General features: G+C 43.4%; 1 protein-coding gene across 8 annotated transcripts in view; it reads left to right on the top strand.

The window, feature by feature from the left end:
* Positions 1–14,492, top strand: part of FKBP15 (FKBP prolyl isomerase family member 15) — a 54,652-nt gene that overhangs the window by 28,566 nt on the left and 11,594 nt on the right. For 4 of the 8 annotated variants that reach the window (XM_057313687.1, XM_026513779.4, XM_057313689.1 and 1 more), the window contains exons 12-19: positions 1,305–1,412; positions 3,402–3,504; positions 3,982–4,088; positions 5,754–5,868; positions 7,300–7,409; positions 7,713–7,820; positions 8,264–8,358; positions 9,206–9,308. In XM_057313687.1, the coding sequence (XP_057169670.1) occupies positions 1,305–1,412; positions 3,402–3,504; positions 3,982–4,088; positions 5,754–5,868; positions 7,300–7,409; positions 7,713–7,820; positions 8,264–8,358; positions 9,206–9,308 (849 nt within the window). The remainder of the gene's footprint in view (positions 1–1,304; positions 1,413–3,401; positions 3,505–3,981; positions 4,089–5,753; positions 5,869–7,299; positions 7,410–7,712; positions 7,821–8,263; positions 8,359–9,205; positions 9,309–14,492) is intronic. The other 4 variants (XM_048223466.2, XM_026513778.4, XM_057313688.1 and 1 more) reach the window with 1 other exon arrangement.

The following is a 14,492-nucleotide window of genomic DNA, read 5'->3' as shown; positions in this document are numbered from 1 at the left end:
ACTTCCACCCCTCCCTCTGTGTACCCCATCCCATCCCACTCTCCTTTTAGGTAACTGCTTTTCTTAGTTTCACATATATTCTTTCAGTGTTTCTTTATGCAGATGGAAGCAGATAGGAATGTATATTTTATTTCTCCCTCTTTTCACAAAATATAGCATAGTATATATATTATCTACCATGGCTTCTACATATTACGGTATATATATATATAACAGTATCTTTCTATGTTAGTGTACAGAAAGCTTCCTTTCTTTTATTTTCTGTAGATTGCAGTATTGTGTGGTATGGTTTATGTAACTAGTCCTCTTTTGATGAACCCAACTTTCTTTGATTATGTGCTTCCAATCAGTCAAGAAAAAATGAGTACACACTCCCTGTATATATATCTATTTATAAATTATATACATAAACTACTGTCCATCCCTGTAAACAAGCTTAATGTCTTATGTTTCCACAGCTTAGAGGTAATTCCAAAATAGAGATGATGATCATCTCTCTTTTTTTAAAGATTTATTTATTTATTTAAGAGAGAGAGAGTGTGTGGATGTGCGCCTGCGAGGCTGTGGGGAGGGGCAAAGGGAGAGAATCTTCAAGCGGACTCCCCGCTGAGCTTGCAGCCCAACACAGGGCTCCATCCACAACCCATGAGATCAAGACCTGAGCCGAAATCAAGAGTCAGACTCATAACTGACTGAGCCACCCAGGTGCCCCGTGATCATCTCTTTTTATACCTAGTAGGTCATCATGTATACCCTCAGGGGTATGTCCTCTCCACTCTGAAGGCTGCACTTTGGACCAGTTAATGGATACAGAGGCTTCTAGCACAGGGGCTATTGTGTAGTCCGTGCCAAGTCAGAGTTGAATGAACCTGAATTTGGAACAAAGAGCTCCTGTTTCCTTCTTCCCCTAATCGCTTCTGAATGTCTGTCTGCTGCATTGCTCCCAGGGTTTTCAGAGGGTACTGTCATTTAAGATGCCTCCCTCCCTTGATCTGTACTTAGTTTTTCATCTGTGTAAAATGAGAAGAATTATGCCTGGTGGGGAGACTTGATTGAAATGAAGTAATACATGTGGAACCACCTTGTCCATTCCAACATATAGGGGATTATTTTTATGGCTATTATTAATTGTGATCCATGTATGCTTCTTGGCAAGAAATTGTTTATTCTCATTTTATAGAAGAAATGGTTTCAAATCTCTATAGCAGGGGGACTTGTTGAAGGGTTTGATGTAAGAGCCAAAGACATAGAGCTACAGTATTGAGCCTTGATTATAGTGATTTTTGTGACTTTCTTCTTTTTAGAATCCTGATACAGTCAAAGCCAAGTTGATCTCTCGGATGGCTAAAATGGGCCAGCCCATGCTGCCCATCCTTCCACCACAGCTGGATTCCAATGATTCAGAAATCGAGGTATGACCCCTCGGCTGTGTTAGAATGAATAGCGCAGATGTTTCTACCTCATGTTTGCTTGTTTGAGATTACTACTTTTTCTGCCTGTAACCCAGAATCATCATGTAGAAAGCTTATATTTAAAATGGTATCGGTTGGTATTGGTACATGTGTTTCCACTGTGATTAGCACTTCCTCCGAGAAATGGAAGCAATCCCACTCATCTGCCTCAAGAATGGGAATTTTTAAGTAGTCCATATATATAGCCTTCTACTAGATTCTCTACTGTCAGTAAAAATCACACTTTGGGCAGCATGGTGTCCAACCCATAAAAGATGCTCAGTTCGTATTGGTTGATTGAATGTTTAGATTCTCTTGGAAAGGTTGGTTCCCCCCGATGTTAGCTGTTACTGAAGATCGCACTGTTGCGTCTCTCGGCTTTGTATATGGTGTGATTGTTTTGAAGTTCAAGAATTTTATTGCAGTGAAATCTGTCGGTTTTTTCCCTTTGTTTTTTGCTTTTGACATTATGCTTAGAAAGCCTTCTCACTTTCAGACATTATAGACATCACTTGTGTTTTCTGAAAATAATATTTTGTATTTAGATCTAAAATTTTAATCCGTATGGAATTTGGTGTATGATATGAGGTAGCTCAGTTCGAACTTAGTTCCTTTCACATTGGTTAGTTCCTTATTGAGTAAAATCATCCTCTCAGTTGAATTGAAACACTTAACAGAGATTAACGGAGATTGATTTTTAGGATTCTTTGACTTTGATGTAAAACAAAGTAAAGGTGATGCTCCTGAAAAAATTTTCTAGCATAGGCTTTATTTTTCATAATTTTGTTTTATTTCTTCCTGGAAAAGCTGTAAGTAGATCTAACATTTTAAAGGAGGATAGGATTTCTGGGGCCTCTTGTTACAGGATTGATTTTTAGCTGCTTCTGGAAATTAAATTTTCATAAGGTAATACTGTTATTAAAATTTTTAAGTGCTTCTTATTCATTGTAGAATGATTTAAATTACAAAGAAAAAATATATTTAACAAAAAGTGCATTCTTCTTTTTATCTTATTGCTTTGTAACCTGATTTTTTAACTTAGTATCGTGAATATTTATGTTAATACCAATATGAATAACATAAATAATATAATTAATATAAGTAAATAAAGCAAAGCATTATTTCCTTTAAAGGCAACTCAGTGTTCTGTTAGATCGATTTATTATTATTCCTTTCATTTTGTTGTTAGACATTTAGGTGGATTTAGAGCTGCAGCGATATAAAACTGCCATGCTTTTCCAGAAATGCATAATGCGTTTTTGAGAATATCAGGGGGGCAAAGGGAAGTTCTAAAGTAAAAGAATGTCAAAGAGATTTCAGCCTTTGAACTGTAGGATAGGAAGTCACAGTATATTGTGCCCCAGGTTTTTCTTTTCCTTGTATGAATTGGGAAGATGTTTATAGGATAACTTTGTTTAGACTATACTACAGTCCAACATTGCTTTGACTTTTATGAAAAGAAAGAACGGGGAAAAACACTCTAAAACCGCATTATCCAAAAAGCACGGTAGTGAGGCGCAGTGAATCCTGCCCTGTCTGATTTTCATTGAGTGCCTTCAGGTCTGTGGGGATGATTTGGCAGAAAAGAAGAGGCTGCACTATTGCCTGGCTTCCCTTGCAAGAGGCCTTTCTTCTGTGGGAACAGACTGGTCAGGTTTAAGGTAGCTGCTGGTTTGGAAAATGATACATTCTGGAGAGGAGTCACTTTAGCTGCTTCAGTCAGTAAAACATCAACAACTTAGGACGTTAGAGGGAATTAAATATACTTAATTATTTGATATGATTTATAGGGAGAAGGGATCTCCCCACAGCCCACACCCTGAACTCTTGCCTTTCCTTCTTCTTTGCCTAAAAACACTGGCTGTAAGCAGGTTTAGGGTGGACAGTCAGCCTCGGTCTCCAGCTCAGGACCCATATACATAGTCACCAAAACGCTTGTTCCTGTTTCAGGATGTGAACGCTCTGCGAGGAGCTGCGCAGCCCATGGCAACTCCATCCCTGCAGCCTGCTCTTCAGCCGGCGCACCCCACGTTACCGCCGATGACCGCACAAGGTAAGGGCCTCTCTGGCTCTGCAGCCTGGAACTGAGTTGGCGCCAGAGTTAGCATCCTGGCTGCTTAAGTTGTTGGGCTGCATTGTTTTAGTACTGAGCTGGACTAGAGTGTAAAACTTGTCAGTTTGTCCCTGGGTAGGGCGTTTTCAGCCCCGGAGATGGATTTGGTCTGCGTGCTTTGTCTCCTGCTGGGTGGCATTTCCCGTTTCAGAAGCGCGCACTCTGCTGATGAGACACTTCCTGTGTGTGATTGTGCACTTCCTGTCCACCGATGGGACTGTAGGTCTGAGTCCCATGTGCCCGAGAACCCCAGGTTCATTGTACTAGCGTGTTCGTGAGACTCCAGTAGGGTTGGTTTTGGGAGAGCAGGTGAGGAGAGTGGTCAAGTCCGAAGCATGTTGCAGTATGTCAGGTTCTAGTCCAGACTTTAACAAGAAACCAGAGTAAATACAGTAACAGCTTCTTGCTTTATGGTAGCACCTCAGCCATCTGTCTCTGGCCTCCAAGCGCCGTCTCCTGCCTTAATGCAAGTTGCCTCTCTCGACTCGCACTCCGCTGTGTCTGGAAACGCCCAGTCCTTTCAGGTAACAATGTTTTTAAACATATCAGTTATAGGCTGTAATTTTTTAGGTTCTAGTCAGTCTCTCTTCCGCCTCCTGCGCGGTTTATGCAGTAGCAGTTCCCCACACCAGAATTTGTCATTTCCCTCCTTCCTGAACCAGCGCTATCTCATCTCTAAACCAGACCAAGGAATACCTCCCTTACAGGTTGACGTAAAGTCAAAAGGCAAGAACAGGCAGAGCACCGGCACAAGGCCTGGCACATAGTAGAGGCCCAGTCAGTGTTTGTTTCCTTTCCTTTGCACACATGTCTCCTTGAGGGATATCGGTGCAAGTCCTCTGTTCTTGTCTGTGAGAGCTGATAGGCTAAGATTCTGCACCGTACATAGCAACGTTGTAGGTTGAGGGTGTATGGAAAATATAGCTGAACTCTGCTGTTTATCTTCCAAAAGCGATCTCTTAAAGCAGGTTTTTTTCTGTTTTCGCAGAAGGTAGTGGCAGCAGCCTGTCTGCTTCTGCTGTTTGCCAGCGTAGTAGACTCTTTCTTCTGCCCTGACACATTGGATGGGTAAAACATACTCCCAAGGATAAGAGGGCCTCACGTCCTTGGTGATTCTTATTGGAAGGGTGGGAGTGATAGTGAGCGGGCTATGCCCCATTGGGACAGGGCGTATTAGAATTAAAAAAAGTCCCACCATGCCCTCTCCCTACTCCCTAGTGGACAGTTCTATCCCATAGACTAAGATTTATTTATTTTTTTAGTATCTTTCCCTGGAAATGAGCTGGATTTCCTTAACTCTTTTAAATCATCATTTAAAAGAAAACTGCTGTTTATTGAGCATTACTATCTGCTGGGTACTTAGTTTACCAGCTGTGAGGAACTTTACCTATATATCACTCCATCTAGTCCACACAACAACCCTGAGTGGCGTTACTGTTTTCATCTTATAGTTGAGGTGACCAAGGTTCAGGGGGAAATGAGAGCTCTTGATCACAAGACCATCACAATCTTGCAGGGAAGAGGCATTCTTTGGAGACCCGTGGATTTATTTTGGAATCTCAGTGAACACCTGTCCTTTGATCCCAGTGAAAACTCAGCCAAGTGTCTTTATTTGTTTATTTTTAAAGATTCTATTTATTTATTTTTGTGCGCATGCAAGCACGAGAGAGAGAGAGAGAGAGAGAGAGAGAGAGGAGAGAGCGTGCACGCTCACGGGAGGGGGGGCGGGGAGGCAGGGGCAGAGGAGAAGCAGACTTCCCACTGAGCAGAGAGCCCGAAGCAGGACTCTGTCCCGGGACTCTGGGATCATGACCCAATCCAAAGGCAGACGCTTAACTGACTGAGCCACCCAGGCGCCCTCAGCCAAGTCTCTTCAGATTTACAATTTCTTAGACCATCAGTAGGCCTGACAGCTGGGAACTGAAATCCTGCTTGATTAAATCATAGTGCCAGAGGACTGGGGAGCGACCTGAGACAGCCTTCCCTCGCTGTCTGGATAGGACTTCAGTGACCGGGCACCACTGGATAACGCAGAGAATTCTGCTGCCTTGCCTACCCAGTACCAAATCCCATCTCCTCTGTCTGCAGCTTTAATAAATTTGCGTCTCCTTCCAGTTTAATCTCTTTATTCCATCAAAGACAGATTAAGCAGCAAAGAGAGCCGTGCATATAACTTGGCGTTTTCTCAGCCCTATGCAGGTATGCAAGCCTACGCTTATCCCCACACGTCAGCTGTCACCTCCCAGCTGCAGCCTGCCCGGCCCCTGTACCCTGCTCCACTCTCTCAGTCTCCCCATTTTCAAGGTAGGCCGTGGGCCCTCATCGTCTTATCTTCCACTCTTGCTCTGCTCTCCTTCCTCCCGCCCTCTTTCCATTTTCATTCCAACAGATCTCTACTTTTTTTTTTTTAAACAGCTTTGTTGAGGTGAAATTTATGTATCATACAATTCACTCACTTTAAGTGTATAACTTAAGGATTTTTTCAGTAAGTTTACAGAGTTGTGCAACCTTCACCGAAATCTAATTTTAGAACATTTACATCTTCCCCCAAAACTCCCTCATGCCACTTTCTGTTTTGTTTCTTGCATTTTCTCTCGCCAGCCCTTTTCCGTTGCTCTGTCAGTGTGGCTCTGTAGAGTTTCTAGAAAACAATAAGAGAGTGAAATGTTGGGGGAAATTGGGAGAAGCATGGTAACTGCGGGTGTTCAGTATCTCAAATGAAAGCTACTTTGTTAACATTTTTAAATTATGGAAATCGTATGCTTTTATAAAAAAGTCAACACAAAAGAGTATAAAATGAAAAGTTACTCTTCTCCACCATTAACACCCCCCACCATAGGAAACTGTTGTTAACAGTTACTTGGGTAACTTTTCAGATATCTTTCGTGCATGTACAAGTGTGCATAAAAAGCACACTGACATAAAAAACAAAACAAAATGTAATTTTGTATAAAAACAAAATAAAATGTAAATAGCTGGCATGCTATTCTACCTTCTTATTCTGCAACTTGTCTTTGGTATTAGGACAGTGGTAGGAAGGAGCCAGTATATCCTACAACATAATTTGTGGTGCCAGATTGCTAAGGGTTTCATGGATGCTACCTTTGTCTGGAAACCCTGCCACTTCTCTGTCTGGGAGACCATCAAATCTATCACCTCTGTGAAACCTTCCCTGATTCTTACCATCCCTTCTTCCTCTGTTCCCACAGACATAACTGATTATGTGTCACCAAAGAGTTAATCTTGCTTCTCTTTGTGCTCCTTTTGTACCTGGTACATGGTCCATTTTTTGCACTTAAAACACTCTGTCGTAATGATCTGTTTACATGTGAGTCTCCCCACCAGACTGTGAGCTCGCCAAGGGCAGGAACTGGGTTTCATTCGTTGCTGAATCCCTGGTACGTGGTACAATGCCTGGCATGCAGTCGGACGAGTGTAGAAGCAATCTGAGCTGTTGGTGCTCTGGCAGACCAAAGTGGGCATCCTTGTGCCCTGGACCAGACCGTATCCCTCGATGCATTTTGCAGGAGCAGAGCTTACTTACTGTTAGCTTTGGAGACCTTTTGCCTCTGTGTCCTCTACATCTTCTCTGGACAGTGAATCACCTACAGTATTTCCTACTATATTGGGATGTTAATTTCTTTCTTTCCTCTGCTGAAAGAACTATTGGCTTTTCCTCATACAGTACCCTCTGCTCCAGTTCCTTAAGGTTCTTTTTGGCTTATGTCTGTTTAGGATCCGGTGACATGGCTTCATTTCTCATGACTGAAGCCCGGCAGCATAACACTGAAATTCGAATGGCAGTCAGCAAAGTGGCTGATAAAATGGATCATCTCATGACGAAGGTGAGTGAGTCAGGGTTGGGGCTGTGTTGAAAGTGGGGGAATCAACAGGGGGTACAAGCAGGGAGCTATGAGGGCTATAGGTAAACTCTTTCTTGGTTTCCTGTATTCCTAGTAGTTAGTAGTTATTTCCCTAGAAGGTTAGTTTTTAGTTTGGAATCCAGTTGGCAGAAGAAAACTCTGGCTTATGTTAGAGATTATCTCAGAAACTCATTAGGCCCTTCCAAAAAGGGGTCAGATCTTGGGTAAATTATATTTCTCCATTTAAAAATGTCTCTCAAGGCCCTTCTGTCCCCATGTTTGTAGGTTGAAGAGTTACAGAAGCACAGTGCTGGCAATTCCCTGCTGCCTCCCGGCATGGTGCTTACGATGGAGACAAGCATGATTATGAGCAATATCCAGCGTATTATTCAGGTGAGAGGGATCGAGAAGGGAGCACAGCCTGGAGGTCTTGCCCCCTTCTCTCCCAGGATGTGCTACCTCTGAAACCTCTGCTGCACAGATAGAGAGCATGTGATCGGTGCTACACCGAGTTGGGAAATTCTGGAAAATCCATTATGGCCTAATTTTGTCTAAGCGACTTATCACTGTAGAGTCACAAGGAAACATTTCTTTTGGACCATATTTTAGAATTTTGCTTTATTTTATGGCCATTTATATGTTTAACCTACAAACCTAGTGATTTGTATCCATCAGATATGATTTGATGTTTTAAATATTCTATCTATGTGGACATAAGTTCTAGTTTTTTATCTCAAAATTTGTAACAGTGTCACCTATCAGTTCAAGTTGATTCCCTTATATCTGGCACTTTTCTTCTAAAAACTTAAGTTATACACTGTATATTTTGAATTCAGGAAAATGAAAGATTGAAGCAAGATATCCTTGAAAAGAGCAGTCGGATAGAAGAACAGAATGACAAGATCAGTGAACTAATTGAACGAAATCAGAGGTAATGACAGGTACGGGGCACTGGCTAGAATGGACAAGGTTTCCTTTGTAAATGCCCAAGTTAGATAAACATGTTTGTTTAGGGTAGTTTTATGTGTACTCCTACTATTTCTGTTTCCTGCCTGTCATGTGAATTATTGTTTGTTTTCCGAGAGGCATTCCGGTAGAAAGAGCACAGTAGGCTGTGACGTCAGGCAGACCTGTGTTTGAATCTTTTGTTGTGTGGCTTTGGGTATTTATTCCTCCTGGCCCTTTTTTTTTTTTTTTCTCATCTGTAAAAGTGGTGTTAATACTTAGAACACTCTTAGAAAATACTATCAGCTCTTTTCTCTTCTGTGTGGGCTATTTCATCAACCAGAACTTCACCAATTTCCATATAAAGCCCATTGTGTAATTTTTCTAGATCCTTCTGAAGATTTTGGCGGGCCGGGGGGGGGGTTGTGGTGTGGTCAGGGGAACATGTTGTGGCAAATAGCATTTCACTTAGAAAATCATTCTTCCTTGTTTCTCTTTTCTAGTGTCTCTTGTCTCCCACATGGCAGGGGGAGGGGGCTAGCGGAGGTAGGTGAGGGGAAAAGCGATTTCTTTTCTTCTCACCTCCCCCTTTCCGTCCTTCATTCCTCCTCACCACACATGCTTCCAGTTCCTTTTCTCTTCATTATGCAAAGCAATTCGTTTCTGGCCCAGGTACCTACCTCCAGATTGATTACTGCAGATCTAAGGATAACAAAATGCTTTCAGATTTTTTTTTTGAAGGTACAGAGCAATGTGCAATAGGACTGAATGTGCATTGGTTGTGTCTGGTATACATTCGGTGCTTGATAAATGTCTTTTCCCCTGTTTCACAGGTATGTTGAGCAGAGTAACCTGATGATGGAGAAGAGGAACAACTCACTTCAAACAGCCACAGAAAACACACAGGCAAGAGTATTGCATGCTGAACAAGAGAAGGTAAAGTAACTAGGGAGAGAAAAGCCCACCAGGATGTGTAGAGCTAAGGAGTGGTCCTGTGTACGTATTTATCAGTCTGCTTTTCAGCAAAAACTTTTGCCATCATTCAGAACAGAACTAGAAAGCTTCTAACAGATTTTTACTATATCCACCATCCAGACTTCTGTTTTATTTTCTTTTATAAAGATTTTATTTATTTATTTGCCAGAGAGAGAGAGCACGTGAAAGTACAAGTGGGGTGAGTGGAAGGCAGAGGGAGAAGCAGGCTTCCCAATGAGCAGGGGATGCGGGACTTGATCCCAGGACCCTGATATCATGACCTGAGCTGAAGGCAGATGCTTAACCGACTGAGCCACCCAGGAGTCCCCAGACTTGTTTTAAAGTATGCTTTGCGATGAGTTGACTCAAAAACTATCATTGATCTTAGTAATTTGGTTAAGGTGAGGATTACATTGTTTATTAGCAAATAAAATTTATTCTCTTGACCCAATCAACAGAAAATTCCTATTATGCCTTGTAACAAACACTTCAGTGAAATTTAAGATGGTCTAGCTTATTCCTTCATCTGCATCTGCCAGAGCATTTTAAAGTACTGCTGTCTGGCTTCAGTCCGTTCAGAATGAGGCATTTCGACCTGTTCCTGGAGTAGCTCTAAGGAAGACTCTAGTGGGTCTCGGGCTGGGCTGACGCTCACTCCTCCCATCGCTGCTCCAGTGACACCATTTATCTGGAGTGGAGTCCTTCTAGTTTGTGCTACTGCTCCCCAGCTAGAGATCTTGACGCAACCATCTACTGTTATCTCAGAGGTTTAAGAAATAGTTTATATTTTGTATTTGCTTTTTTCCTGAACACTTGAAGAATTGAGTGGAATGCACTTTATAACCCATGGAGTTTACTTACTTCTCACAGTCCAGTAATGCCGAGGATTCCTCACTTGTGTCTCATGCTATTATTATTCTCTGTGTTCTCTTAATCATAGTGTCCTGGGAAGAAATAGCTCTGACCCCTTACCCTCCAATGAGCAGTGCCGTGCCCTGAACAGCCCCGTCCCGGCTTGACCCCAATCCTTTCTCACTGCTACTTTCCACCATCCCTTGTTTGTTGTAGCTGACTCCTCCGGCCTGGATCAAGGTCAGCAGCCTGTGATGCTGGCTTCACTGAACAGTACTGGAGTCACTTCACTGTCCGTTAACCTTACTTTTTACTATTTCTCCTTCCTCTACTTTTATTTTCTTGCTCTAATTTTCCTTTTTTTTTTTTTTTTTTTAAACCCGTAGGCCTGGCAGGGACACCCGAATATATTGTTTGGTTGAGCCGTTAGACCTGTTATTCGGGTCTAGCATGATTACTAGAACTTGTTCTAGATCAGTGGTTTCCACACACTAGTGTCGCTGCCGCAGGATCACTTGAGGTGCTTGATTAAAATACATATTCTTAAACTTCACCTTGAGATTCTAATTCGGCATTATGTAGCTGAGGGCTGAATCTGAACTTTTCAAAAGCTCCTTTTGATTCTGACGCACAGCTAGCTAGGACTTGCTGCTCTTTCTCTTTTGCCGCGGTCTCTGGACATGGCAGCTGGGCGCCTGTGTTTTTTAAAGATTTTTTTTTTATTTATTTATTCGACAGAGATAGAGACAGCCAGCGAGAGAGGGAACACAAGCAGGGGGAGTGGGAGAGGAAGAAGCAGGCTCATAGCAGAAGAGCCTGATGTGGGGCTCGATCCCATAACGCCGGGATCACGCCCTGAGCCGAAGGCAGACGCTTAACCGCTGTGCCACCCAGGCGCCCCTGGGCACCTGTGTTTTTAGGAACTTCACCATGTGATTCTCATTTTGAGCATCAGTGGGGGTGAGTGTGTGTGTCCAATAAAATTTTATTTACAAAACCAGGCAGCAGGCCAGTTTGGCCTGTGGGTCAGAGTTTGCCAACCCCATGAGTTAGCTTATTAATCCACCCACATGATTCTTTTTTTTTTTAAGATTTATTTATTTATTTTAGAGCACATGCGCGAGCAGGGGAAGGGGCAGATGGAGAGGGAGAGAATCTCAAGCAGACTCTGCACTGAGCATGGAGCCCGGAGCGGGGCTGGATCTCATGACCCTGAGACCATGACCTGAGTCAAAATTAGGAGTCAGACGCTCAACCGACTGAGCTACCCAGGGCCCCCATATCGATAAACAAAAATGGTTGGCACAGTGCCTGGCACCTTGTAGATGCTGTGTCTGTAATAGCAGAACGTGCAGTAGCAACAGCGGTGAGAACAGCTGTGATCTGTTAAATCCCCACCAGGTTCTAGGCGCCGTGCTTCCCACGCATCTGTCTGAGAGCATTTCTGGGCTGAGTAGCGCTATGCTTGATGAGCTGGCTACCAGGGATCACACACCTCGCTTGGCTGCTGTGATTTCAGTGAAACTTTGCAAGGCTCGCCCCTTCCTGCTTTCCTTTTGCTCCACTTCTTTCTTGCATGACAGTTGTCCCTGTGAAGGCTGTCCTCCTAAAGGGAGATCATCGAGGTCCTTTCATCCCTGGAGACAGCTCTCTGCCTTCAAATGCAGCTCAGAGAGTTTTGGCTGAGCACTCAGTGGACATTTGGTGAACAGAATTCATTTTTCTCTGTGGCGGGGTTAGTATTTCCACACAAAACCCTGGACTAACGGAAGAGCTATTGGAGGTCACCTGGTTTGACCTTCCTGTTTTATAGAGGTCAAACTGCGGCCCAGAGAGGAAGCCTCACTTCCAGTCAGCTGTGTCCTTTTTCCTTTTGTCAGATTGCCGTTTTGCTTAGGTACCATTTTCCTGCTTCTGACTTGAATGCTCCTTTTTATTTTTTTTCTGAACTCTTGGTTCTCCCTGCCTTTGCTTTCCTTTCCTGTTTACTTGTCCCTTCGCTATTTTCTCTGTGCACACAGGTGTGTTTGGGTGAGAGTATTACTTGTCATGCTTCTAATAGGCCTTTCCGAATAAGGCCCTGAGATAAAAAGAGCTTTTGAGTGACCTTTCACTCTGCTTGTCCTTTGGTGAGCGAGGGACACCCATCCCACTGCCTCCCCTCCAGGGACCTTCAGTCCTTTCAGTGGTCGTAGCCGCTGTGAGGCCTTGTGAGTGGCTCTCGCTCTGATATTTGTGAACTCTAGAGCTGCAGACAGACAAGACGCTCTCTGGTGCTGTGTGAGCTCAGGTCCCATTAGGCCACGTGTGGCAGGACAGTGACTAAAACTTTTATTCTGTTCGGGGCAGATGAAAACCCCTCTTCGCATCTGGAAGTTCTAGCTGCCATTGTCCTCTGTGTTTAACAGGTAAAAACCTAAGGCTACTGAACAGCAAAAATAAGTATCTTAGAGCTCACTCGAAAGGTCGCATACTGTTAAAGAAAAAATTGTTCAGACACTTCCTGAAGCAGTAAAGAGGACTTTATTCAAGGCTATTGCAGTACGAGAGAAAGACTGGGCTCCACTCCAAATACAATAAGGGCAGATGGGGAATTTGTAGCTAAGGAGGGGAGTGAGAGGTCAGTGCTGGAAAATTATTCGGAGGAGACCTCATAGGTGGGGGGATTTTTGCTAAACTGACCTAGTAGGATTCTTGCTAATGACTGGCCAAGGACTGGGATACCAAAGGTCAAGGATGAAGAACTTGTTCAGATATGGGGGGGAGGGGTTCTCTCTGAACGGACAAAGCAGGATTCTTGCTGAAACTAGGCTGGGCAGGCCACAGACGGGATGGGAGGCCAAGGTCAGGGACTCAGAGGAGCCTGACTAAAGTTTGGTCAAAAAGAGTCTTTGTCAGTGGACTTTCAGATACTCATTCATAGCCCGTTTCTTTTTATTTTATATACACTTTTTTTTTTTAAAGATTTTATTTATTTATTTGACAGAGATAGAGACAGCCAGCGAGAGAGGGAACACAAGCAGGGGGAGTGGGAGAGGAAGAAGCAGGCTCATAGCGGAAGAGCCTGATGTGGGGCTCGATCCCAGATCGCCGGGATCACGCCCTGAGCCGAAGGCAGACGCTTAACCGCTGTGCCACCCAGGGGCCCCATACACTTTTAATTTGCTTTATTTCTTCACGTTTAGGAGAGCCAAAATACTAGATTTTAAATGGAAGCTAGCAAACCAATAAAGGCTTTGGAATGTTTAAATCTGCAGGGGCACAGTGACTAGCCTAAGAAGGGACAAGTGACAGAAAGGAGACAACTGTAAATGCATGTCAAGTAGAATAGCATAGGAGGAGTAATGGGAGCAGCAGCATAATAATGTAGGAGAGACGGTCCAACCCCATAAATACTTGTGTGTCCAAGTATTTGGACAGTCAAGACTGTTCACCAGTGGAGCAACTGTTCGCTGCCTTTCTTGTTATCTCATTTCTCTTTGTTTTTATGGGAGCACATCAGTTCAGGTGACAAGAATATGGTATTTGTCACTTGTTTACGATTCCGTTTTATTCACCATCCCCTTAATTGTCACCCTTACCACACAGAGTATCATTAGAGGGTTCTCCAGGGAGTCACTGTGGTTTCATCAGATGTTTCTTGAGAGCATATAGCTTCTGCGAGGCCAGGACAGAGCACCATTTGCAATACGACAAAAAACTGAAGTGTTGCTGTCTTTTTTAGCTCTGTTCTTCCAAGAACCCCCAGAGCAGTTACCCTCCGATGGCTGAGCTTTCCATCATACTTCCATGGGTAGTCAAGACCATTAGGGAAAAACTACAGACTCAGACGTTGATTGCTGTTGAAGGCATCCAGTTCAATTTTAAAATATCCCTTTCTTATTAAGAAAAATACACGTGTATCCTAGAAAAGTTAGCAAATGGCAGGAATACCATTTCTCCTGTATCAGATCGGTAACATTGAACAGGGGACTGTGGCTCTGTCACAGCACCGTTCTCCATAGCTGCATACGGGATGCATGTATCAACATTTGCTTAAGCAAGTCCGTTTTCCAGCATTTTTTTTTCATTCTTTTGCAACTGTAAACAATCTGCATTGAACATCTCGTAGCAAAAGTTTTGTAAGTTTGCACAGTGCTTCCTAAGGACAGATTTCTGCAAGGGAATGCCTGGGTCAGAGACTGGGCACGTTTTGAAGGCTTGATTTTGGCTTCATGCAGGTTGAGCATGCCTTAGCTCCCTTCCTACCAGTTCAGTCAGCACAGAGTGTGTAAGGTTGGGCCATCACTTGGA

Source organism: Ursus arctos, unplaced genomic scaffold (assembly GCF_023065955.2).
Source record: "Ursus arctos isolate Adak ecotype North America unplaced genomic scaffold, UrsArc2.0 scaffold_18, whole genome shotgun sequence".
Taxonomy (NCBI): Eukaryota; Metazoa; Chordata; class Mammalia; order Carnivora; family Ursidae; genus Ursus; species Ursus arctos.
This window is presented reverse-complemented; position numbering and strand designations above follow the sequence as displayed.